This window comes from Panulirus ornatus, chromosome 57, assembly GCF_036320965.1.
Source record: "Panulirus ornatus isolate Po-2019 chromosome 57, ASM3632096v1, whole genome shotgun sequence".
Lineage (NCBI taxonomy): Eukaryota > Metazoa > Arthropoda > Malacostraca > Decapoda > Palinuridae > Panulirus > Panulirus ornatus.
In genome coordinates, this window is record NC_092280.1 from 4,805,620 (window position 1) to 4,833,536 (window position 27,917).

The 27,917-nt window shown below is 53.1% G+C and overlaps 1 protein-coding gene across 5 annotated transcripts in view; it reads left to right on the plus strand.

The window, feature by feature from the left end:
* Window positions 1-27,917, plus strand: part of LOC139766115 (uncharacterized) — a 330,050-nt gene that overhangs the window by 268,298 nt on the left and 33,835 nt on the right. For all 5 annotated transcript variants that reach the window (XM_071694327.1, XM_071694324.1, XM_071694323.1 and 2 more), the window contains one exon: window positions 23,151-23,835. In XM_071694327.1, coding sequence (XP_071550428.1) covers window positions 23,255-23,835 — 581 coding nt within the window. In that variant the 5' untranslated portion in view covers window positions 23,151-23,254. The remainder of the gene's footprint in view (window positions 1-23,150; window positions 23,836-27,917) is intronic.

Sequence of the window (27,917 nt, forward strand, 5' to 3'; positions counted from 1 at the left end):
GTGTCGCAGGGAGGAGCTGTATCGCACATCCCGTGGGACGTGCGCCCTCGCGCATTCTCCACAGCACACCGCACCAGCACGCCTTCCCCGCTTTTCCTGCCCCAGTATACATTAAACAGCGTGGTAAGTCAACCAACATGGCGCCTCGTCGTGTGCATCCCCCGCTGTGTTAAGTCTCTACATGCACTCCTCGAGGGTAGGCTGTGAAGCGTCATGCAGGCAGGCTAACAACGAAACGTTGAACACTCTGGGAATGGTAGGGTCGATCGTGGTATTTCTCGAAGCCTCCGCTCGTCGGCGGTGGTGTTCGATGGTGATTGTGGTCGTTGGCGGTGGAGTTCGATGGCGAATTTGGTCGTTGGCGGTGGAGTTCGATGGCGAATTTGGTCGTTGGCGGTGGTGTTCGATGGCGACCTTGGCCGTTGGCGGTGGTGTTCGTTGATGGCTGTGGTAGTTGGCGGTGATGTTCGTTAATAGTTCAGGTCGCTGGCTGTAGTAGTGGCTGGTGAGTGTGGCTCTGTAGTATACGTTTTTTTACTCTTTGAATCAGTCTTTTCCAGCCAACGAATCGTATTTACAGTCGCCAATAATCTCTCTTTCCCGAGCTTCGACGTATATATATATATATATATATATATATATATATATATATATATATATATATATATATCTATACACACACACACAAATAAAGTGCATATGAACGCTCACCTTCATAGAACATACAAACCTCCAGCAGCCGGGATCGAACCCGGAACCTCTGTGCCACAGGCGGTAGCATTCCCGCCTGTGGCACAGGGGTCCCGGGTTCGATCCTGGCTGTTGGAGGTTTGTATGATATATATATATATATATATATATATATATATCGTTGCCTTTAATTTTGTGAAATTGGGAGCCCTGGTTATAAAAAAAGAATGGTTAGGGTAATATTACAAAAATGAAATGGCTTGTTGTAATTTTGTGAAAATTTAAACCTTTCATTTTAATACTGGATCCTGTTGTAATTAAGCACAAATGAATACTTCGGTTGTGATGTAGGAATAAAAGGTTCGCTTGTTGTTGTTGTGTTTGATTTGGGCGCGTGTGTTTTGTGAGTTAACAACCTCATCTTCACGATGTGACGAGTTGGGAGTAACTCGTGGGTTGTTTGGGCTGGCAGCGGGTCATTATAACTGCCTTAAGGAAACCCTCGTAGATGTTGTGGGAATTCTATGTGTGTACAAGATAAAGGAAAGTGTGTCTTCGCGTTGAACTACCAAATAATAACGAGTAGAATCACCAACGGCTTGTTAACGTAACTACAACCCAGTGTGAGAACAGGGTTGTGTTGTTCAGCGACGACACCATTCTGTCAATCGTAGGGTCAACAAGGCGAGATCAACTGGTCTACAGGTGCTGCTGTGGGGGAACTTTCGCCACCGTGTCTACTGTAGATACTTCGTGGAACTTTCGTACGTCTTGTTAAACCCAGTTTCACGAAGGAGTGTGCTGTAAGTTGGAGGCCACTTGTTAATGAACTTTCCTCCCCCCCCCCCCCCCCTTACAACTTGTGGGGTATTGTTATGGTCTGTTGTGAGGTCAGCTATGCTATGATGATACAAACATATCATTGTCATTTTAAGGCTCATTTTGTTTTTTATGTTGTCTGTCCCCCATAGACATGGGTACCAAATCGCAGGCGACGTATTGTTTCCTTTTTAAAAGTTTGCTGACTGGCCAGGATATCGTAACATCGTTTTCTGTTGTCAGAGAGAGAGAGAGGTGGAGCATCAGTTGGCGTCAGGCTGCTTCCCGGGGTGACCCGTATGTCATAGTTTGTCTTCCGGATGTTAAGATAGAAAAAAGGAAAACAAAAAAACGGGGTAAAAAAAAAATCTCTTGTGTCGTTTGTTGTCTAACGCTTAGGTTGTGGAGATGTCGGGTTAAAATGCATTAGCGTGGGTGTGACCGGATGCCAGTGAGAGGTAGAAGGAGATAGACATTTTCTGTCGTTTTATATTCGGTTTCTTATTTAGTTGTATAGTTCTAATCACAGGGGCTGCTCTCGACGGGTCGTTTGATGGGGGTTGTATGTTTTCATACGTCGTGGCAGCTTGTACACCACCCCTCAAATATGGCTTTGGTTAACTGTCTATCTATATGTTTGAGATTTAAGTTCTCGCTGAGGTGGAATGGCATCACCCACATGATATGAGGTGAAGTGTGATCTTTCCGTTGGCACTGCGGTATGACCCTTGCGTGTGGTGACCCCCTGGCCTTCGACCTGACTCAAGAGGTCAGGTCAAAGTAAGTGCCAGGTCTTCATAACCAAGGTTGTTAACGCCGCGTTCAGGGTTGTTGATGGCTATATATATATATATATATATATATATATATATATATATATATATATATATATATATATATATATGTATCATTCGAAGGGATATTAATCCTTTAGGAATATTACGGAGGCGTGCATTTCTCTCTCTCTCTCTCTCTCTCTCTCTCTCTCTCTCTCTCTCTCTCTCTCTCTCTCTCTCTCTCTCTCTCTCTCTCTCTCTCTCTCTCTCTCTCTCTCTCTCTCTCTCTCTCTCTCTCCCATGCGTGACATTAGGTGTGAGTTGACCTTTAACCAAAACGAACGAATTCGGTATAGCAGCATCTCTCCCGGAGCCGCATCTCTGTAACCCCCCCAGCTCTCTCTCTCTCTCTCTCTCTCTCTCTCTCTCTCTCTCTCTCTCTCTCTCTCTCTCTCTCTCTCTCTCTCTCATTGGCATTTGGGCACCGAGAGTTTTACCCGAAAGCTACTTAGAGAATACAAAAAGTTTGGCCTAAAAGTATATATCCGGTGGAAGACATTAAATCCCCGAATTACCCCCTCTTTTTTTTTACCCCCTGTGTTCTTGAACTTTTGTAATTAATTGGTAGGCGTGGTGGTCGTCGGGATTTTGGTTGACTTCGTAAAGAGAGGCGGGGGAAAAAAAAAAATAGATGACAAAGAATTCGCACTTCGATGGTTTCCTACAGCCATTTATCAAGTTATCAGTCCGTTAACTGAAAGACGTTTATGGGCGTTTATCTTGATTTTGAACCAGAATTTCCATGGTGGGTAGTTTGTCCAGTAGGCTTGCCTCCTTCCTCTGTACACCGTATTGGCTGTGTATCTGCGGGTCGGATGGCGCTCTTGAACTAACCAGATGTACTGTTTTTTCCCCCCCCCATTCCGAGAATGGCCAGTGGGTCAACAACCATTCATCATGTCACAGCCTTGCTTAGTGAGGTGCTGGGGTTAGACGTGCGCGCTCATAGGTTAGATGAAGTTAGGTTTGTCTCAAGTTAAGGAGTAGCTTCGTCAACACCACAGCGGCTGCTGACGCGCCTGAGGGAGGCAGGGGAAAAGGTTAGGTGCTGGAAGATCTTGAGGAGTCGGGGAGGCCTGGAGTGCGTGTGTTCCTGCCCAAGTAGCGGGAGGTGGCTACTGCGCGGGAAGATGCTGCTGCTGCTGCTGCTGCTGCTGCTGCTTCTGTTCCATAGCGCAGTAAGTGGGTTAGGGTGGTGTTGAGAGGAAGGGGGGAGGGGGAGGGGGGAGGGAGAGACCATTGGCACCGCTCAGTTGGGGGTGGGGTGATGGGGGGTCTCTGGGTACAGTGACGTGTAGCGGACGGGAGAGACGCTGCCTACCCTCACTCCTCCTCCTCCTCCTCCTCCTTCCCCTCCTCCCCCCCCCCACACACACACACCTCCCCTCCTCACTGCCCAGCCCCGCCGCAACGCCCACTACCCTGCCAGGGTGTGAGGGGGAGGAGGGAGAGCCAGCGACGGGCGCCACTCTCGACGGAGACTGCGCGCACCAGTCGTGACGACGGAGTTCGGTGTTGCTTTGTGGGTCTAGCGGCGTCATGATGCTGCTGCTGCCGGGGCCTGGGGGACGCAGCATTGCTGGGATACGTGGGTACAGCACCGGTAGCTGTGGCTAGGACGTGAAGGTGTGGGGATGCTGTTTAGCGGCGGTATAGGGGGGCTGCGTAGCGGCTGGGGGGAGGAGGGGAGGTTGTGGTGGTGTGCAGCTCATGCGCCTCGCATACCGAAGGCGCAAGAAGGTCGAGCCTAGCGAGGGATGTGGCGGTACACAGCGCACGGGGGGGACTGGTGACCAGAGCGCAGCGCACAGCAGCTGGGGACAGCAGGCACCACGACACTGGCAGATCCCATTTCAATTTGTTGCGTGGTATGGAAATGTTACTTGCCAGGGTGGGTGGCGTTCCCCTGGACGGATATAAAAGTTAGGAGGGGGAGCGCCGACCCCTAGTATTGGACAGCGAGGGGGCGGCGCCCTCTGGCGTACATAAGGGTACGGCCCCTCAGGCGCGAGTGTCCCGGCTCTCCTGCTGCTGCTCCTGCTCCTTCTGCTGTTGTTTTTCCCGCTTTTTTTCTCCTCTCCCCGTAGCCATCACCATGTCCCTGTCACCATCACTATATCGTCATCACCATCCCTTTTTTTTTTCCCCTTTTGTCCCTTTAAACCATTACTATGTCCCCGTCACCATCACTAATATGTCCCCCATCACCATGTCTCTATTACTATCACCCTGTCTCCGTCACCATCACTAAGTTCCCGTCACCATCAGTATGTCCCTATCACCATGTCTCTGTCACTATCGCCCTGTTTCCGTCACCATCACTGTGTCCCCGTCACCATCACTAATATGTCCCCCATCACCATGTCTCTATTACTATCACCCTGTCTCCGTCACCATCACTAAGTTCCCGTCACCATCAGTATGTCCCTATCACCATGTCTCTGTCACTATCCACCTGTCTCCGTCACCATCACTAAGTTCCCATCACCATCAGTATGTCTCCATCACCATGTCTCTGTCACTATCGCCCTGTCTCCGTCACCATCACTGTGTCCCCGTAACCATCGGTAATATGTCCCCATCACCATGTCTCCACCACTATCCCCCTGTCTCCGTCGCCATCACTAAGTTCCCGCCACCATCATTATGTCCCCATCCCATGTCTCTACCACTATCACCATGTCTCCGTCACCATCACTGTGTCCCCGTAACCATCGGTAATATGTCCCCATCACCATGTCTCCACCACTCCTTCGCCACCACTAAGTTCCCGTCACCATCATTATGTCCCCATCACCATGTCTACCACTATCACCCTGTCTCCGTCACCATCATTATGCCATCGTCACCATAGCGGTGTCCCCTTTACCATTACAATGCCCCGTCCGCTGGTAGATGCTGTTACCAGGTCCAACAGAACTACATTGTTGCCCTTAAGGTCTCCTCCACCATCACCAACAGTATCACGGCTACTGTGTGGTGACCATCCTCCAACACCACCACCACCACCACCACCACCTCAGCTACCACTCTTACCACTCAACTCAGTCCTCATCATCATTAACTTCTATCTCAAAAAAAAATATTGTGGATTAGGTTAGGAAGATACTGAACCGCTATAAGTGGCAGGAGATGGATATATATATACAGGACGGGATCCAATAGAGTAGCGTGTGATGTCGTGTCCTGCTTGTTTCTGGTAATTACTGAAGGCGTTCGAACCTGTTGCGTATCCCTTGATTCAGTGGCAAGGTTTGTGGGCGCAGTGGTGGGCCGCCAGTGGTGAGTAGACATGCTTCAGTTGTGATCTATATAAACTTTAGACGTCGTTGCATGATACGAGACTTTTCCCCCAGCAAGCATTTGGCGGTGGGGGGTTAGGAAATGTCCCAGGGCATGGAACTGGACGGGTCTCAGCCACTCACCGGAGCTGGGTGTTTGGGTTCCCAGATTCTACACAAATTGATGCTTGTAATATTCTCGATGCCTGACACTCGATTTTGCTACATGCACGTGGGAATAGGATGGATTGATAGGTAAAAAAAGAAAATAAGTTTGTGTTGGTAATGATTCTGAAGGTGAAAGTATTGTATAGGATATTTTTAAAATCATAAAAGTTCAGACAGCGTCTTTCAAACCCGTTTAAGCATCGTCCGTTTTCTGTGGGCGTCTTTCATATTGGTTAACGTCGTTCGTTTTCTGTTACTACACTCGATCAGTCATGTTGTGGTTTATAAGTTTTGCAGGCCGAGGTTATAACTTGCCCGACCATAAATTCCTGAGTTACATACTCTCTCTCTCTCTCTCTCTCTCTCTCTCTCTCTCTCTCTCTCTCTCTCTCTCTCTCTCTCTCTCTCTCATATATATATATATATATATATATATATATATATATATATATATATATATATATATATATATATATACCAATTGACTTAAAGCCTTCATTGTCGAGATATACATAGACAAAACATGGTAAGAGGAGTGGACAATATATATATATATATATATATATATATATATATATATATATATATATATATATATATATATATATATATACGTTCTCTGAAATGAGTTTATCTTTCCTGTGGTTCTTGCGGTTTCAGATCCTTCAGACGCACATCGTAATTATATACGTAGGTGACGCTGTGAATATTCCTTCGTACGCACAACTTACAGCGAAGGATGTGGACAGTTTTAATAGCTTGGGAAAATTTGGGGGTTAAGCAGCCTTCTGATTGACCAGCCAGAGGCTGGCACATTATGTCCAGGACAGTTCTGACACAGGAAGCACGTCGTTTGTGTACACACACACACACACACACACACACACACACACACACACACACACACACACACACACACACACACACACACACAAATCGTCCCTAACTAATCACCATAGTTCCACACTAGGAGTAAAAGTGACAAACTGTCTGCTGGCAGATAGTAGAGGTGTATTGAGGTATATAGATAAGGAAATATTCAGCCAGATGTTCACGTCCTACATTAGGCCAAAAGCTGAATCTGGTTCTCAGACTTGGTCGGTACACTTAAAGAGGCACAAAGAACTAATAGAGAAGATCCAGAGGAGGGCAACAAAGATGGTGCTTAAAATTAAGAGGGCTGAGGTACAGGGATAGGCTACAGGCCTTAGATTGAACTATCACGGAAGAGAGAAGAGCCAGGAGTGAGCTGATGATAATCTTTTTACGCTTCTGAACCAACTTTATGACGTAGACGGTGAACATTTGCAGAGACGCAGCGTTAGAACAGCAATGCAATAACGTGACATTAAGCGAGAAACTTGTTACAACTGTTGTAAAGACGAAATCTTTCTTTTAGTATTGGAGTTGTGGATGAATGAGATAAACTAGGCTACGTGATGGTGAATGTGGACAACATACAGAAGAGTAAGAAGTTGTATTATTGTAAAGTTCAAGAGACGGAAACCCTTCGCGTGTTAACTCCCTCCCGGCCCCATGTACAGGACCAAGAGATAACTTTACACTCGCACTCACTGAATGAAACAGCAGAGGACCCAGGACTGAGCCTTGAGGAATGGTACTGTTTGGGCGGGGTTGAATCAACAGCTGTTGTTTGTAAACAGTGACGCTTAGAATGACGCGAGCGAAAGATATCGAGGGACGTTTCAGTCGTTTTCATGATCATTCGCATACGCATTCGTCTTCGACTCTCACGAATGAAGGCAAGATTCGTGTGTCGGATTGGCCAATCACAGTAGTGGTGAATTCGACACTGAAGTGTATTTGTTGGAGAACATTGAGACATCAGTAGAGGGATAACTGGATCTCTTACTCTCATCATTATGTTGGAAGATACAAACTAGTGGTTTGTTTGTTTACGTAGCAGTTTGTTGGGAAGGTGATGGGGAAAGTCACGAATTACTTCAGTATTTGCGAGGCGCCATGAGAACTGGTCATGACCTGTTTAGTTAGTAGCTCCGCCAACACTCTCTCACCACCATTACCGTCTCCTCCACCGTATGTCTCCTCCACCACCACCGTGGCTGTACCAGCAGTGGTGAGGGGGGGAGGGTTGAGGTCAGGCCCATGAGGGAGGCGGCCTGGGGGGGGAGGGGGTCACCGGGTCATCAAACTCATCAGGCGTAACGATCATGACAGGGGCCTGGGGGGGGGAGGGGGGAAGAGGAGGAGGGGGACTGGACGGGGGAGGAGGAGAGGGGGGGCGTCCGTTCGTCCGGCATCGCGGGGAGTAGGGGTCAGCGCCCCCCTCCTCCCTGCTCTTTATGGTATGGTGCGGCATAACATAGTGTGTGGTGGTGGGTGCGGGTGGGTGTAGAGGGGTGGGCGTGGTGCTAGTGGTGGTGGCATGATGGAGGTGTTAGCGTGATGGAGGCCAGAGGATGTGGGGCGGCGGCGGCGGCGGCACAGCAGCGGTGGCAGCAGCAGCAGCAGCCCGGCCACCGCCACACTCGGCCAACGCCTTTTTTTTTCACAGAGTTTCGTCGGTGTGCACGTGAGGCCAGGCGAGGGGGCTACCGACGGGCGGCCGGGGTGGCGTGGGCGGTGGGCGGCGGACGAGCGGATGGTGTGGGCGGCGTGCGAGCGGGTGGTTTGGGCGGCTAATTCTGTCTTGAGCGAGCTGGAGGTTCCTGTTGAAGCGGCCAGAAGACGGTGGTGGGCGAGGCGTGCGTGTGTGTGTGTGTGTGTGTGTGTGTGAGTGGGCGTGGTGAGTGGTGGTGGTGGTGGTCGGGAGGCGCGGGCGGGCGTGGAGGGCGCGGGTGAGCGATAACGAGTGGGTGGCGCGGCGTGCGGCGACAAAATCGCCCGGGCCCGAGCATCGTGTGGACACGCCGCGCGCCCCCACACCTTCGCTCCCACTTAGGTTGGCGACGCTAACTTGGCGGACCGTAAAGTTGGCGGGTACGAGGTGAACGTGCGTGCCTGGCCGCTGTCGCTGTCGGAACCCGGGCGCTTCGACCCATTTACTGCGGCGCTCTGGGAGCGGTGGGGGAGAGGGGGTGGGGGAGTGGGCGGGGGGGGTGGTGGTGGTGGTGGGCGGCCACCAGGTTGTAGAGGTGGTGGGCGGTGTGAGGGTGGGTGGGGCCGGGGTTGGGGGCCGCTCCCGTCGCCGCCAGCCAGCAACACCAGACCCGCCGCACCGATAAGCTTCGTCTGCTTTCCCTGCCCATCACTCACGGGGGTGGCACACGGGCGGACCGGGGGTGGCACACGGGTGGCCCGGAGGGTGGCACACTAGCGAACCGGGGGTGGCACACGGGGGGGACTGGGGGTGGCACACGGGTGGACCGAGGGGTGTCACACGGGCGGAGCTGGGGTGGCACATGTGTAGACGGGGGGGATGGCACACGGTAGGAACTAGGGTGGCACATGTGTAGACCGGGGGTGGCACACGGGCGGATTGGGGGAAAGCACACGGGCGGGACTGGGGGGTGGCATACGGGTGGACCGGGAGTGGTACACAAGTGGCCCTAGGGTGGTATACGGGCGGTCCGGGGGTGGCACACGAACGGCTCGGGGATGGTGTACACGGTTGGACAGGGAATGGCATTCGGCCTATCCGAAGGGTGGCACACGGGCATCCTGGGGTTACTCCACGGGGGTGGCAAACGGGCGGCTTCGGGGATGACACATGGGCGGCCTTGGGGGTGGCACACAGGCTGTCAGGCGGGGGTGGTGGGTGGCTCACGGGCGGCCTTGGTGGAGGTGGTGGTGGCACACGAGTGATCGGAGGGGGAGGGTGGTGGCAGCAGCACACATGGAACAATAACCTGTTGCTTGGGGTCAGTTTTGTGTGGGGGGGGGGGGGGTGGCCACGCCCGCCGTCACTACCCAGTAACCCACAGCACCTGACCCCTGACCACGACGACCTGGCCACCCTTGACCACGACGACCTGACCCCCTGACCACGACGACCTGACCACCTTGAGCACGACGACCTGACCCCCAGAGCACGACGACCTGACCACCTTGAGCAAGACGACCTGACCCCCTGACCACGACGACCTGACCACCTTGAGCACGACGACCTGACCCCCTGACCACGACGACCTGACCACCTTGAGCAAGACGACCTGACCCCTGACCACGACGACCTGACCCCTTGACCACGACGGCCTGACCCCTTGACCACGACGACCTGACCACCTTGAGCACGACGACCTGACCACCTTGAGCACGACGACCTGACCCCCTGACCACGACGACCTGACCACCTTGAGCACGACGACCTGACCACCTTGAGCACGACGACCTGACCCCTTGACCACGACGACCTGACCCCCTGACCACGACGACCTGACCACCTTGACCACGACGACCTGACCCCCTGACCACGACGACCTGACCACCTTGACCACGGCGACCTGACCCCTTGACCACGACGACCTGACCACCTTGAGCACGACGACCTGACCACCTTGAGCACGACGACCTGACCCCCTGACCACGACGACCTGACCACCTTGAGCACGACGACCTGACCACCTTGACCACGACGACCTGACCCCTTGACCACGACGACCTGACCCCCTGACCACGACGACCTGACCACCTTGACCACGACGACCTGATCCCCTGACCACGACGACCTGACCACCTTGACCACGACGACCTGACCACCTTGACCACGACGACCTGACCCTTTGACCACGACGACCTCAGATCAGACGTGACCCTCAAGGGATCATGTGCAGGGCCGGACCGTCATGCATGAAGGTTTGAACCATCGTGAGGGTCGTACATGCGTGTACGCAAGATTCGTACCGGCGTACGCAAGGGTTGTACCGGTGTACGTAAGGGTCGTACCTTCATGTGCACAAGGGTCGTACCGCCGTGTACACAAGGGTTGCGCCGCCGGTGTGCAGAAGGGTCGCACCGCCGGTGTACATAAGGGTCGTACCTTCATGTGCACAAGGGTCGTACCGCCATGTACACAAGGGTCGCGCCGTCGGTGTGCACAAGGGTCGTACCGCCATGTACACAAGGGTCGTACCGGCGCTCCGCTCTGGTATAGCCCTGGCTGTAGGCTGTACGTGCGTTGTGTGTCCCCAACACCAACATGACTCATCTCCACACACACACACACACACACACACACACACACACACGAGCCAGGATCGCTGCTGACCTCGTAACATCGACGAAGGGAACGAGGCGGCGCCGGTTAAGCTGAACCAACGCTTATCGTAAGCTGAAGAAAGAAAAAAAAAAAAGCTTGGTAGAAGAAGAATATATAAGAGGGAGCTGGGTCTGGGGGATGGGTGGTGAGGAGGGGGGGGGGGGTTGATCAGTAGGCAGGGTCGGGCGGAGTGAGGGAGGGAGCGAGGGAGGGAGGGAGTGAGCGAGGGAGGGAGGGAGGGAGCGAGGGCTGCTGCCGCTGCTCCTTGCATTAAGTAAGTCTTATTATCTCTTTTTTTTTTAGATTTATTTTTTATATTATCCACAGGAGAGAGAGAGGGGGGGGGGAATTAAAGGGCGTGTGGTCACATGAGTGGGACCCAGAGTGGGGCTGGGATGGGAGGCAGGGGTGAGTGGGACCCCGAGCGGAACAGGGTTTGGGGAGGCGGGGATGAGAAGGGCAGGATGGGAGGCGGCGGTGAGTGGGATTCAGAGTGGGATGGGAGGCGGGTGTGAGTGGGGCAGGATGAGAGGTGGCGCGCGGTGAGTGGGACTCAAAGAGTGGGGGAAGGGATGGGAGGAGGACGGGGGGCTCGGTGGGAGCCAGAGAGGGGCAGGGAAGGGAGGCGGCGGTGGGCGGGTGGGAGCCAGAGAGGGGCAGGGAAGGGAGGCGGCGGTGGGCGGGTGGGAGCCAGAGTGGGGCAGGGAAGGGAGGCGGCGGTGGGCGGGTGGGAGCCAGAGTGGGGCAGGGAAGGGAGGCGGCGGTGGGCGGGTGGGAGCCAGAGTGGGGCAGGGAAGGGAGGCGGCGGTGGGTGGGTGGGAGCCAGAGTGGGGCAGGGAAGGGAGGCGGCGGTGGGTGGGTGGGAGCCAGAGTGGGGCAGGGAAGGGAGGCGGCGTGGGCGGGTGGGAGCCAGAGTGGGGCAGGGAAGGGAGGCGGCGGTGGGCGGGTGGGAGCCAGAGTGGGGCAGGGAAGGGAGGCGGCGGTGGGCGGGTGGGAGCCAGAGTGGGGCAGGGAAGGGAGGCGGCGGTGGGCGGGTGGGAGCCAGAGTGGGGCAGGGATGGTAGGCGGGGGTGAGTGGGTGGGGTGAGGAAATATTGCAAGTGGGAGTGTGTGGCGGCTGGTGTGTGAGTGATCCGTAATGTTCACTGTGGTGCCCGCCGCCACCCCTCACTCCCTCACCCTCTCCTGCCCACCTACCTCATGATACCCCTCTCCTTCCTTACTCCTCAACACCTTCACCGCTAGTAACACCCACTTACATGTCATTTCTCACCCACCTACACCATTACCACCCACTTATACTAAACGTATCATACTCCTGCATCTGCCTGTAGTACCACCACCCACCCGTAACACCGCCACCCAACCGTAACACCGTCACCCACCTAGAACATCACCACCCACTTGTAACATCACCACCTGCCTGCGACGTCATCACCCACCCACCACCACCTTCCACTCTCTTAGCATCTACGACAGCCCTCACCACTACTTCCCACCTACACTTCGATTATACCCTTTGCACCTCCCACCACTGTCCCCCCACTTGCATTTCTACCATCTGCAACCTGCATATTAACCACCCTCTTATTTCATTAACACCCACTTAGCCGCCCTCCCCACCTTCAGAACTCTTGCCCCCGCCGCTGGGACGACCGTCAGCTTCGGGTGTTTACCTCCTCGGGGCCCGTGATGCTTTTTGTACGTCCGTCAACTTGGTGTAGGTGTGGAAGAAGCCTGGAGGAACCTTCTCATATCCGTGCAATACCGTGGAAGTGTTGGAGGAAGGGGCCTTAAATGCGCTGCCGACCTCTCTCACACACTCTCGGTGGCTGCTTCCCACACTGACCTGGTATGGCTGTGCCCGATGCTGCTGCAGCCTCTCCAGGTCCTCTCCCGGAGGGTCCTCCTGCCCTTCCTCAAGCATGTTTAGCTCCTCACGACCTTTGCAGATCTGTACACAACCAACCGTCTTGGCTCACCCTAGGGGCCCTCCGGCTCACTCCATATGCTTGCCAGCTCAACATCCGATCACTGTCGCTCATTGAATATCTTCAGTAGTGAACATCGGAACCTCCTTGTCTGTGCTACATTCATCTTCCCAGCCCACGGGACAGCAGTTAATGCCTGGTCTATTTCGACTCGTCATAGTCAGTCATGTTCTCCACACTCGCTGTGACTCGCCACGCTGGCTGTAATCAGCGCACTTGACAAGCAAGTGGAGGTGTTAAGTCACTCTGATAGCCTTACCCCCACCCCAAGTCATGTACCCTTCACCCACGCGATCAAGTGGAATGCATTGCTCGTGTATATCAAGACAGGTAAAGCATAAGCTTAGAATTATACGACTTTTGCCATCTCTTGTATAATTAGATACTCCTGGATGTTGATAGTGTGCCATGCTGTCTCTGTGGTGTGTTTTATTCATGCATTCTAATCTGCTTTTATGGCTCTGGCTGCCGGGTAGAAGGTCAGATTTGTTTATGTATGCGTACTTCCTCAGTCTATGTCACGATGTCTCTTGATCTGAGCGACCGGGTGTCCTCCAGACGTGTACGACACGTACCACAGGTATACAGTCCCGCGAGTGAGTGCGTTTTCAAGGTCGAGGATCAGTGGTCAAGGCAAAAGTCTTGTGTCCCACATGACCCAAGGATTGGGTCAGTGTGGGCGCGGACCACCAGTCTTATAATACCAGAGATACTACATAGGAAGTCCCTGCACGTGATTGAGCGTTTGAGGTCGAGCGTCTTGGATTAGGGTCACAAGGTCACAGTCATCAGGGGATAGAGAGAACCAGACGCACAGTGGAGGGACATTCGTCGCCTCAAACACACACACACACACACACACGTCTCGTAACCACTTGCTTCGTGGTTTGACCTTCCTCTACAAGGCTCGAAATGGCTGTACATTTTCCAGTTTCCTTTTCTATTAGTTGACGTATTGGAACCTTCGTTTTCTTCCCGTGTTCTCGTCTGTTGTACTCAGGTGAGTACAAGGACGACCGAGGAGAAGGTTTCGCGCTTGGGGCTCACCTTACTCTCTCTCTCTCTCTCTCTCGTTCGTTGTGTCAAGTGTGCTCTGTTTCGCCGCCGCTGCCACACTCGGCCTGGTCCGCCTCCTGCCGTCACCCACCGCGGGCTCCGGGACTCCGCTCGCCCTTGTTGTACGGCCGCACACCGTCCTGCTCAGAGGGTCTCAAGAGATTCTGCCGTCCTGCTCAAGGGTCCTACTACCGTCCTACTGAAGAGTCCTGTCGTTCTGCTCAAGGGTCCTACTATAGGTCCTGCTGGAGGGCCCTACCGTCCTAATGCGAGAGCCCATTTCCCACATCCTGGCATTCGCAAGCAGCGTCGGAAATGAACTATACATTCGTGATTATTGGGTCAAGAAAATGTTACAAGGTCAGCGTTCCGAGATAAGGGTGCTAAACGCCCCTCACATCATCGGTTGCTGACCTTTCTTGTATTCATGCATATTTTTTTAATGTATAGATTTGTTATCTAATGTGTAATTATTTTAGATAAAGTCTCCCGTTGTGTGGAGAATAAGGGTATCAAAATGTCTAGACTTGGACTGGGAGGGAGTTCTACACTCGAGCTGACCCATCTCTTGAACTTTCTCTACTGTCATCCACCTTTTTTCAAATCTAAATATTGACTGTGTAACTTCATCATTTAGCTTACTATTCCCGTCCTCCCCTACTTCTATGCTACGCTCGTACCGGACAAGTATTTCTCTACATATTTTCTAAGGAGTTCCTTACATATGATGATCTCATTTTGCTCTGTATCTGGACCTCTCGAAGGACATGTTAGCTGTCGATGTTATCAAACTGGGTTAGAAGCTTGGGGGATTTGGATGGTATCCTCCCCTTTCTTCTTTTCCTCATCCATGGCAGGCAGATTTATGGCCTCTGACCTCTTGTCTGTAACTAAGCTCTCTTAAGTCAGGAAACATCCTCGACTGCTCTTATCTGAACCTTTTCTCTTAGCTCTTTATCGTCCTTCAAGTGCACTGACCTTACTTGAGAAGGTTAAGGGCGATGTCAACTCCCTTCTGTCTGTCTGTCTGTCCTTCTCTCTCTCTCTCTCTCTCTCTCTCTCTCTCTCTCTCTCTCTCTCTCTCTCTCTCTCTGACACACACATTCTCGCAGCTTATTTCCTGGTGGATGGTGTATAACGAGGCTTCCTTGGCTGTGTCCCATGCTCATTACTTTACATTTACTCGGGTTGAATTTCATCAATATTAAGAGAGAGAGAGAGTCGGGAGGAGCAGTGTGTTGAGCGCCCCTTGACAGGTGGTGTAGGAGGGGACCGAGGATGACCTTTTCCAGAGTGTGACCCTTGTTGATTGGTGGCTAGGGAGGGAGACCAGGCGGGGGAGGCATGGGTGAGGCTGGGAGGGTGGGTTGTGTACGTGTTTTTTACTCTTCGGGTGCAAAGTAGTTCAAGCGCCTCGTGTCTACGGGAGAATTTACAGAGAATAGCGGGAAGATTTGCGGATGGTACTGGTGTCCTCCTACCAGCTCAGGTTTACGTCCAGTGTGATACGGGGAAGCTTCGTGCACTGAGCCACCTGGAGGGGGAGTGCGAACGGCGGAAGGTGGGACATGGCTAGAGGACGAGTGTGGTGGAGCTGACAAGAATGATGTGGAAGTACTGCCATGATGAAAACACGAGCATCCATCATGGCCTTAGCTACGAGGACGGGGAAGCACAAAGGTCCAGTCTCTGTGTTGGACGCCACTGGTCAGGACCTTAGAAGGTGGAGATGTGGCCCACTCTGGAGAGTGTGTAGCCTGACAGCGCCCACTGAGGAAGTCTTACAAGCCATGGAATGAGGCCTTTGCCACCTAAGGTTGATATATTTTTAATGATTTTCACGGTTGATTAGGTCGAAGCATTCATGAAGCCATGTGTGTGTGTGTGTGTGTGTGTGTGTGTGTGTGTGTGTGTGTGTGTGTGTGTGTGTGTGTGTGTGTGATAGGGAGTGAGTGAGAAGATAAGCGAGAGAGTGAGGGAGGATGTAAAGTGTTGGGTTGATCCGTTGACCTGGGGAGATGGCGATGGTGGAGGTTGGTCTCTTGTTGAGAGGTCGTTAGCGGGGTTGTGGTGGACGGCCAGCTCATTGTCCCGTTGAGTCTCGCACAACACTTGTTACACTGATGACACCCCGCGGCCTTGTTGTCGGTGCCTCCCTCACTCCCTCCCTTCCTTCTTGCCTGCCAGCGGGCTGCGACGGGAGGCGAGGGCCATGTAGCGGGCAGGACGTGGCTGAGAGAGAGAGAGAGAGAGAGAGAGAGAGAGAGAGAGAGAGAGAGAGAGAGAGAGAGAGAGAGAGAGAGAGAGAGAACGCCGTCAGCACAGGTTTGGGGATCGGGAAAACAGGGTTGGCAGGTGTGCACGGGGCGGTGGGAAGGTGGCGCTACCAAGAGGACTGGGGTAACCTGTAGGGGGATACATGTTTACAGGATGTGTCCAGCCGGAGTGCCGGCCACCCCGGACACCCGGCAAGCTCAGTAGCCTGAAGGCCGCAAGCGTTACCGGGAATGATGGTAATATTGGTGGCATCCTGTGGCGCGGCCAGGCGTGCAAGACCGAGGCGTGTGGGGCAGGGATCCACTCCGGGCAAGCAGGCGTGGGATAAGGTGGTTATAGGGAGTAAGGAGGCGTTGGTTGGGGCCCAGGGCAAGTAGCCGTGGGATAGGGCGTGTGTAACAAGGGGGGTGTGAGGGGCATGGACCTGTTGGGAGGAAGTAGGCGTGGGATAGGGCAGATGGAGTAAGGAGGCGTGGGACACTCGCGTGAAGTAGGGAGGCGTGGCAGAGCATGACGGTATGGTCGGGTTTAATAGTACGTGGGGAGGCTGTGTGAGTGAAGGGAAGGTGTACGTCTGTGTGGATGTAGGGAAGGCGTTCGTCTGTGTGGTTGTAGGGAAGGTGTACGTCTGTGTGGGTGTAGGTAAGGCGTACGTCTGTGTGGGTGTAGGGAAGGCGTGTGTCTATATAAGTGTAAGGAAGGTGTACGAATGTGTGGGTGTAGGGAAGGTGTACGTCTGTGTGGGTGTTGGAAAGGCGTACGTCTGTGTGGGTGTAGGGAAAGTGTACGTCTGTGTGGGTGTAAGGAAGGCGTACGTCTGTGTGGGTGTAGGGAAGGTGTACGTCTGTGTGGGTGTAGGGAAGGTGTACGAATGTGTGGGTGGGTGTAGATAGCAAGTGGTCATGTGTCGCTACACCCTCCAGCCTCCCCAACATGTGTTGCTGGTTCTCGCCGCCTTGTGGAAGGGGCTCCTGGTGTGCTGTTTTGAATCTCATTGTGTTGCGGCGCCTGTAGCTCTCCAGTGGCACGTGTTGCACTGGTGTGTCTGTGTTTCCTCATGTGTGTTCAGTTGTGTTGCGCTTGATGATGCTTGGGTGTTTTGGGGGTGGACTTAGACGTGACTTGTACAGGAAAGGTGAACCATATTCAGCCCACCCTTTCTTCATGAATGGGACAGGTGACCCCTCTCTGTAGTCATGAGTGTGGCAGATGGTCGTCCACCTCTCATGAGTCGGGGCAGGTGGCCACCACCCCTTACTCATGAGTAAGGCAGATGGTCACCACCACTCATGAGTGGGGACAGATGGCTACCATCCATTATTCATGAGTAAGGCAGATGGTCACCACCACTCATGAGTGGGGACAGATGGCTACCACCACGTACTCATGAGTAGGGACAGATGGTTCACTGAGGGTGTACGGAGGGAACCCTGGGAGAATGTCGAGTTGTTTTGTCATGACTGTGAGGTTTAATTCATGAAGTCATGACTGGAGGTTTGATCTTTATGAATGACATGATTAAGTAGTGAATTGTCGAGGTGGAGTTGTGGGGGCGGGGTCCACCAAGGCCAGCAGTGACGGGCGCGTCTGAGGGGGTGGGCTGGTGTGCATGGGTCCCCATGACTCCCTCCATCCCCCACGGGTCAATGCTGGGGGTCACGATGGTCGTGGGTCATGGGGGGAGTGTGGGCTGATGACGTGTTTCCCTATGTTAATACAAACAGGCGTGTGTGTGTGTGTGTGTGTGTGTGTGTGTGTGTGTGTGTGTGTGTGTGTGTGTGTGTGTGAGTGACAAGTCACTCCGTCAGTGGCCCCCATGGCCACTTATGATAATTATATTTATTAATAAAGGCAAGGGGAGGAGGAGTGTGAGGAGTGTGGAGTGGGTGGTGGGAGCAGCGAGAGAGCCGTGGCTGACACACGGGTCATTCTTGTACCGTGAATTAACGAGGGTTCGAGACGTTGGCTGCGGACGGTTTTTCCCGTGAAGGTCCGGACGACACGCCATCTGTCCCGGAACCAGTGAAGGGGAAGGGGGCGTGTAGCCTGGATCCTCGGCCGCGGTCGTCCGGGGTTCCAGTTGCCCTTCTCCAGGCTGGTAGGCCCCTAGCTTCAAGGTCGCTCCGTAATGACGAAATTGAACACAATACCGGCCGAGGATAACTCCAAAACCTCCGTCATCATCCGAGTGTATGGGATGTGCTGGTGCTGGTGACGGCGTACGTGTTCATGTGATATGAATGGAGTAATTGGGCCAGTGGGAGGAGGCGAGGGGGGGGGAGATGATTACGTTCATGGGGTAGTTATGGGTCAGGCGTACACAGACACAGCGTTTCAGTGAGACGCACCCACCTCTCTACTGGCTGACTATAGCGAGGGTCAGGCTGTGGTTGGCTGGAGGCCGGGTCACGTGAGGTGCGCGGTCAGGTGGGGTGGGTTAACTGTCGGGGGGTGAGGGTTGGTTGGCTCCGGGGTAGGTTAGCCCCTGAGGGTGAGGGTAGGTTGGCCCTCAAGGTATGTTAGACCCCGGGAGTGAAGGTGGTGTGTTAGCCCGGGGAGCGGTCTGGGTTACCCCCGGGAGCAGGGTGGTTAAGTCCGGGGTCCGGGTTGATGAGGGTGCTGCCCCACCACCCACCTGCCCTGCCGCCCACGCTGACCGTGGGCGGCAGCAGGGGGTGAAGGTGAGAGTGGAACAGACTGTGAGGGCAGCAGCAACAGCAGGGGGTGAAGGTGAGAGTGGAACAGACCCTGTGAGGGCAGCAGCAGCAGCAGTAATATAGTTCGTAGCTGCTGGCTGTTACCCACTCCTCCCCAGTCTTCGCTTGTCAGCCCTCCACACACCTCTGGCTTCGCCCCCAAGTCCCCACCACAGTCATGTGGTGAGCCAGTGGGATATGTGCCCATACCTCACTGGCCAGACCCATCCTCCTCCCACACGTCTGCTCTCAGCCCCCTACTCCAGTAACAGCTCCCCTATCAGTTCCCGCCTATCCTTATCCTATCGGCCTATCTCCTCCCATCCTCCTGAAATCCACGCCCAGCCCCCGCCCACATATCTCACCTCTAAGGCCAGCCCTCTCCCACACGGCAAAACTCTACGTCAAATCCCCTCCCACGTGCCCCAGGTCTACGGCCAGCCCCTTCCCACGTGCCTCAACTAGACGGCCAGTCCCTCCTACGCGCCTCATCTCCACCATCAGCCCCCACGTGACCAGAACTCTGCGGTCAGTCCCCACGAAATTTCACTACACGTCTGAGGTTCACAGTGGTCGATGGGAGTGCTGAGTGCACGGGAGTGCTGAGCGGCTGGGATTGCTGAGTGCGTGGGAGAGCTGAGAGTATAGGAGTACACTGAGTGTATGGTGTGGGGGTGACGAGTGCGCGTGTGTGGTACACGCTTAACATACTCGTAACACGTCTTGACACCGTCACCTCTTGACAGCTGTCCCATACACTGTACATACATCCTCCGTGTACTAGACCCACCACCTCCTGAGTGGTGGTTGGTGTAGTTCCACACTTCGCTACACCTTGTTATAAGTTACACAAGTATACGCTACTGTGTACCTGCAGCGTCTGAGGTCTCAACGTACACCCATACATTCCTTGCATACAACACTTCCATATGCTTAGGTGTCATACAATTTTGGTGAATTGTATAACTGGTGAATAACGGGTGTATTATGATGTATTATAGTGTATTTTAGGTCCTGGAATGGGAATATTGAAATACATCTGATTCTGTTGAGAAGGTCCACCGTTGACCTTAGACGAGGCATACCCGTTGCTGCGTATTCCTGTTAACGGGACTTTTGTCTTGCATTTGGATCGTGACGCTGTGGGGTAATATAGCATCTTCTTGATTATGTTTTCATCCATTGACTGAAAAAAAAGAAGGAAGAAATGTAGCGATTCTGTTTCCTGTGGGGCGGGGTAGCGACAGGAATGGATGAAGGCAATCAAGTATGACTATATATATATATATATATATATATATATATATATATATATATATATATATAATACGACTATTTAAGCTAGCGAGGATCAGAGGCTGAAAATATACAGAGGTAATATATAGAATAGATCATGAGGCTATACGATGGTTGGAGAGCAAACAGCCCAGTGTTTACACTAATGCTGGGGTGACAGTTTACTGATAATCATTGATGACTTTCACAGAGGTTGGAATGGTGCCTGTTCTTGGAGTGGTCTCTACCACGGCGGACGGGCTCGACTTGGTTCCGGTGGCGAACTGCGGCACCGGGACGAGGGATATCTGGTGGCAGGAGATGCTGGTGGCGGGAGTGGTTCAGTGATGGTTGGAGAGAGAGAGTCGGGAGGACCAGTGTGTGTGTGTGTGTGTGTGTGTGTGTGTGTGTGTGTGTGTGTGTGTGTGTGTGTGTGTGTGTGGAGCAGGAACACGGTGGCTGGCCTGGGGCCTTGATGCAATTATTTAATATATATATAATGAAGAGCCTGGTGGGGCGTCGCTGTTATGAGCAGGGAGGCTGGTCGCAGCTTCTCCCCGCCGGCCATACTCAAAAGGCAGCATTTATTACGATCTATATTGCCTCGAGGGGCGGCACCGGCACCCCAGCGGCTGCCGCTCGGGGCCAACCTCCCTGCCTCGCCTCCCCTCAGCCTGGCTTATTGTCCCCCCTATTCGGTCCACGGGCAGCCCCCAGCGGCCGCCAGGGGTGGATGGTCTTCCGCCTAACCTCCCCACACACCCTGGCCTTCGATCCCCCACCCCGACACGGGTGGTGATGTGAGGTGGACATGGCGATCCCCCTCCCCTCACCCCTTTTACCACCACCACCACACACACTGTGGGCGGCTACCGGCATCCATCAGGTGATGACCGCCTGACAAATGCGCTCGCTCTCTCTCTCTCTCTCTCTCTCTCTCTCTCTCTCTCTCTCTCTCTCTCTCTCTCTCTCTCTCTCTCTCTCTCTCTCTCCGTGGTGGGTGGTAGGCTGCCGCCGACGAAGGGGAGACATATTGCCGGTATCGGCGGGGTATGTGATGGGCTGCTGCGCAGTGACCCAGCGCTTCAGTGGCCGTCAAGCGTCATACCTTTGACTCCAGGCAACTGTCCTTCTACCTCCTCCCCGCACATGTGGGCTACTGGCATTCAGTCCACAAACATATAAGTTCTCAGTCACACACACACACACACACACACACACACACACACACACACACACACACACACACACACACACACAACACTTTGTAGCTCAAGATTTCCCTGCGGTGAACACTACGCACTCGCCCTACCTTTTAGTAAAATCGGGTCGTGATGTCACCGAAGTTCCTGCAGGTGGTGAGGTGGTATGTAGGGCCGCCATGGTTAGCGAGTGGTGTCGGCAGGTGGTTGTTGATATGACGTAGTGGTGGCAGGTGGTACGCCACCGCTGGGGTTGTGGCGGCAGGTGGTACACCACCGCTGGGGTTGTGGCGGCAGGCGGTACACCACCGCTAGGGTTGTGGCGGCAGATGGCACACATAACTCCTCTTCAGTAGAGGACTTTAGCTGCTACAGCAGCGTCCGCCTGCCCCACCGCCCTCTCTTATTACATGTACCTGCCACACGCCGCAAGGAACAACCCTGTTTTCCATAAGCCCCAGGATGTCCTTCCCCGGACCCGTATTTTTGTGAGAGCTGAAAGTAACAGAGGCGTGTCTGTTCGACCTTCATGGTTGGGTGTACAGCAGGAGCGTACGTGAATGTCTGTCTAGTGTTGCACCTACATCCTCTACTTCGTCAGCAGTCTCCTCCATATATTCTCTGCCCTCCGTGTGTGTTCTCGTTCCACAGTATTTATACTTTTGCCAAGATTAATATGTTTTTATTATATTAATGCCTTTAATGTTGATCCTCTTCTGTGAGCAGAGGTTTTCCCCCTTGCAGAAATTAAACTGATACTGGTGTTTATGAATGCCATGTAGGTCAAGTTATGGAGCAAATTATTATTGCATCATGTAGGTCAGGTTATGGAGCAAATTATTGCATCATGTAGGTCAAGTTATGGAGCAAATTATTACATATGTAGGTCAAGTTATGGAGCAAATTATTATTACATCATGTAGGTCAAGTTATGGAGCAAATTATTGCATCATGTAGGTCAAGTTATGGAACAAATTATTACATCATGTAGTCAACTTATGGAACAAATATTGTACTATCATGTAGGTCAAGTTATGGGGCAAATTATTACATCATGTAGGTCAAGTTATGGAATAAATATTGTACTATCATGTAGGTCAAGTTATGGAGCAAATATTGTAATATCATGTAGGTCAAGTTATGGAGCAAATATTGTAATATCATGTAGGTCCAGTCATAGAGCAAATATTGTAATGTATGTCGAGTTATGGAGGTAATTATTCACTAATGAATTCTGACGTCTTGTCATAACACGTTTTTCTTGTATTTTCCTTCACCCAGACCCTCCTGTGTCGATTTATTGTAGCCCCTGTACATCTTCTACTTACCTCAGCCTAGTCTTGTGCACCTTCATCCACGCTATCTCTGAAATGTCTTGTGTGTGTGCAGTGATACAAGTATAGATTTTGAAATTAAAACTAAAAAGAAAGACCGTTCTCTTATGAGAGCTGCACTTTATACAGTTATCTGTCAGTCTTGTGAAATACTCATCTTTCTCATAAACCTTTGCGGCCTACAATGCTTAGGTCGGTAAATTTCGGTAGATTTAAGAGAATTTCGTAATGCTTCAGTCATTCAGTGGTACCTTTCATATTCTTACAGTTTAAATGTCACATTTAACATTTGTTAACGTTTGATGTCGTGTGTACATGATGTACTATTGTATGCTTTCTCTTACAGATCCCGTGATCTTAGCAGCGGACGTGGATGTAGCGGGTGGCGGCTGCAGGACTGAGGACCGTGGGTGACAGGTTGGTGCCTGGCGGCCCAGGACCCCCCTTGCCATGGACGGGGTCAGGTCACTCCTCTCCGACAGGCTGGAGGCGCCCAAGCCGCACTTCCCGCTCCGACTGGACGAGTCTGCCTCGCTCCTGCCCGACCGTGTCAGGTCTCCCCTCACGCTCGCCATGGACGGAGCCAATACTCATCTCAACTCCGTCGCAGAGACTTTCAAATCTCACTTCCCTCACGGCTCGGACGGCAGCAAGCCGCTGATGCTGCAGGGCTTGGAGGGCCCCCTACAGAGCCTGGAGAGTACCATGGCCCTGTTAGCCGTCAGGAGTGTGGATGGCTCGAAGGCCATGTACCCGCTGGGCATGGAGAACCTCCGCACCTTTCTCCCCTGTGGTGGAGAGGGCGCTAATTCCTACCTGCAGGAGAGGTTAGAGAAGCCCCACAAAGCGGTGCGGGACAGGAAGGACTCGAGCAGGTCGGGCGGGGGCGCCGCCACTCCTGACGGAGGGGAGGTCAAGCGAGGCCACGACCGGAACCGTGACCACAAGAGTCACTCCAAGAGGTCGTCCTCAACCTCCAAGTCCCAGCTGTCCAACCCGCGCCACGATGCCCACCTGGTCCACGCCATCAGGTAGGTCACCTCCCACGCCCACGCCACGATACCCACTTTCCTTCCTTGAGTGTAAGGCTTTTCCATTACCCTAAGAAGTACTTATCGAGGCCGGGTCTTGAGTGAACGGAGAGGATAGGTTTGGCGTCGTAGAATAATCTGACGTGCGGCTGTTGCCATAGAGGACGTAGGCCACGTCCTCAGACTTGGAGGGTCGTCGGCACGTCAGCAGCAGCTGCTGCTGGCTTAACTCACATCAGCGATGCGCTGAGCACGTCAGTCTTGTGGGGCCTTGAGGGAACGACCAGGGCGGCGGGTTAGCGTCACTGGCCCAGGAGGGTGGTGGCACAGGATGGGCTTACCCTCATGCCTTGCCACCCTCCCTTCATGTCTACCAGACTGCCACCCTCCCCTCATGTCTGCCAGACTGCCACCCTCCCCTCGTGTCTGCCAGCCTGCCACCCTCCCCTCATGTCTGCCAGACTGCCACCCTCCCCTCATGTCTACCAGACTGCCACCCTCCCCTCGTGTCTGCCAGCCTGCCATCTTACCCTCATGTCTGCCAGACTGCCAACTTCCTCTCGTGTCTGCCAGACTGCCACCCTCCCCTCGTGTCTGCCAGCCTGCCACCCTCCCCTCATGTCTGCCAGACTGCCACCCTCCCCTCATGTCTACCAGACTGCCACCCTCCCCTCGTGTCTGCCAGCCTGCCATCTTACCCTCATGTCTGCCAGACTGCCAACTTCCTCTCGTGTCTGCCAGCCTGCCATCTTACCCTCATGTCTGCCAGACTGCCAACTTCCTCTCGTGTCTGCCAGACTGCCACCCTCCCCTCGTGTCTGCCAGCCTGCCACCCTCCCCTCATATCTACCAGACTGCCACCCTCTCCTCGTGTCAGCCAGACTGTCATCTTACCCTCATGTCTGCCAGACTGCCACCCTCCCCTCGTGTCTGCCAGACTGCCACCCTCTCCTCGTGTCAGCCAGACTGTCATCTTACCCTCATGTCTGCCAGACTGCCACCCTCCCCTCGTGTCTGCCAGACTGCCACTCTCCCCTTTTGTTTACCCTCGCTCTCCTCCCCACTTGTCTACCCCAAGCCACCCTCCCTACTTGTCTGCGCAGCACCTGCCTCTCTCCCAACGTTATCCTGTGAGCCGGTCGGCGGCTCCTTACCCTCCACTGTGTTCCCCCGTCATCTTCGTGTGGCGCTAACCCCCGCTTCCTCCCCCTAGATTGCTAGGGGCGCGTCGTTCCCCCTACAGGCCTACTAAGGGGCGTGGCGTCCCTCCCTCTGGCCTGCTAGGAGACGCACAGCGGCGTTCCTCCTCTTGGCTTGCCAGGGGGCGCCACATCCATACCGGTAGGCGGCCCCCCCTGGGGGCGCGGCGTCCCTATCGGTAGCTACGCCCCGGGGGCGCGGCCCCCCACCCCCCTGTGTGAGGGCTAAGAGCACCCCGAGCGACGCCCGTCCTGTGCCAGTAATGACTTCCTGGGGGGAGGAGGGGGGGGGGGGGGTGACGCGCTCACGTGTTCCTGGGAATAATAATGAGGCCAACCACAACACTGTTCCCTCGGCCGGAGTATGGACACTCTCTCTCTCTCTCTCTCTCTCTCTCTCTCTCTCTCACATATGTGTGTGTGTGTGTGTGTGTGTGTGTGTGCGTGCGTGCGTGCGTGCGTGCGTGTGTTTGTATTAGTAAATATAGTGTGTATGTGTCAATGACATGTGGGTTTGTCTACTTGTGTGTGTGTGTGTATGTGTGTGTGTGTGTGTACGTGCGTGGCCGTGCGTGTGAACAATAATTTTTACTGAGGCCCGTGTGGGTGTGTGGGTCTGTATGTAGACGAGCGTGCGTGAGTATGTATAAGTGTGTGTGCGTATTTGTGTTCGTGAGTCTGTGTGTGTATGTGTGTGTACACCCTTGACAGCGTGTCCGGTCATGTAGTGTGTATGATTTCACGAGTTGACTGAAAACACACACACACACACACACACACACACACACACACACACACACACACACACACACAGGGATTTGTTGACACTGCCCAGTAAATGGCAACGTGAATCAGGACACATTTTGCTCAGCTCAGAAATATACGTCTCGACCACGTCACACCTCCTGATCTGGAGGGGGATGAAGAAAGTTTTAAGCCACATGAAGCGGTGCTTGCCCAACGTAAATACCTGACATAGTCACACGCAATTTTCCACTAATGTCTTTCCGTGATCAAAATCAGGGGTCGATATATAGAGGGAAATCAGGGGGTCGATATATAGAGGGAAATCAGGGGGTCGATATATAGAGGGAAATCAGGGGGTCGATATATAGAGGAAAATCAGGGGGTCAATATATAGAGGAAAATCAGGGGGTCAATATATAGAGGAAAATCAGGGGTCGATATATAGAGGGAAATCAGGGGTCGATATGTAGAGGGAAATCAGGGGGTCGATATATAGAGGGAAATCAGGGGGTCGATATGTAGAGGGAAATCAGGGGGTCGATATATAGAGGGAAATCAGGGGTCGATATATAGAGGGAAATCAGGGGTCGATATATAGAGGGAAATCAGGGGTCGATATATAGAGGGAAATCAGGGGTCGATATATAGAGGGAAATCAGGGGTCGATATATAGAGGGAAATCAGGGGTCGATATATAGAGGGAAATCAGGGGGTCGATATACAGAGGGAAATCAGGGGTCGATATGTAGAGGGAAATCAGGGGGTCGATATATAGAGGGAAATCAGGGGTCGATATGTAGAGGGAAATCAGGGGTCGATATATAGAGGGAAATCAGGGGGTCGATATAGAGGAAAAAATTTGTGCAATATAGAAATCTGATCACACGGCACTTGTCGGAAATGTTGCGAAGTGATGATTAAAGGCCAAATGATATGTGATGCCGAGGTAATTAGTCGACGGGTTTAGTGTAATGGGTCACATAAGGTCAGGTTACGGTGGTGGTGCATGGCGAATTGGGGGTTCCGTGAGGTCTCTTGACGTCCGTACAAGAGGGGCAACTGACGATGGAACTAGTAAAGATGTTAGATGACGAAAACCGGGAATTTTGGAGACTGTATTTCGACTGACGTCATTCGTAATAGCGACGTAAGGGCTCCTTCCTGTTGTCCTTTTTTTAAATCCTGGGTCACGACGGTACGAACTTATGGGTGTAATGGTGTGACCTCTGACCCAACACGTATGAGTCAGGTTAAAGGTCATGCCATCATACCAATTGATCATACCGTTGTAATCAAGGACCATTCCGTCGTGCCCAAGGGTCGTAGCGTCGTACTCAAGGGTCGGTCGGCCGTGCTTGTGCATTGCTGTGCGTCGTACCGTCGTACTCAGGGGTCGTACTGTCGTACTCAGAAGTCGTACCGTCGTATTCAGGGGTCATACCGTCGTACTCAGGGGTCATACCGTCATACTCAGGGGTCGTACCGTCGTACTCAGGGGTCGTACCGTCATACTCAGGGGTCGTACCGTCGTACTCAGGGGTATAGGAACGTACGAAGATGGATTTGCCCAGTGGTTTGAGAGCGGCACATGTACATATGTGAGGGGTCGTGTTACCTATCCAGTACACACGCCACACTCACACCAGCACACCTGCTGTCTGTTGCATCTGCTATGGATATCCCGCCGCCATTCCCAGCCTCCCTTGTTGATCACCGAATCACATATTTTCTTAAGTATTCGGTGTGGCTTGTGTTGATGCGAATACCTTGGTATCAATATTCGGAGACCTGCCACACAAACACACGGAGTATTCCGATATTCGGCAGCAGGGTGACTGGACCAGAGGAGACAGCGAGTGTCACAATGAGACTCTTTCCCCCTTGCAAGTTTTCCATGTTCCTTGATCAGTGTGTGTGTGTGTGTGTGTGTGTGTGTGTGTGTGTGTACAGGAAGGGTATATCGGGCCGGGGACGTGTTTATAATGACATTCCTTCAGTAACCAGGTGAGCAAAGTTGGCCAGATGATGATGTTATTGAAACTGTGTCGGTCATGGTGTACACACTGTTGGCTCTACTGTTTCCTGGCGTTGGTTACGTCGCTTTTAATACCGTTTTTGTTTATGCCGTTGATACAG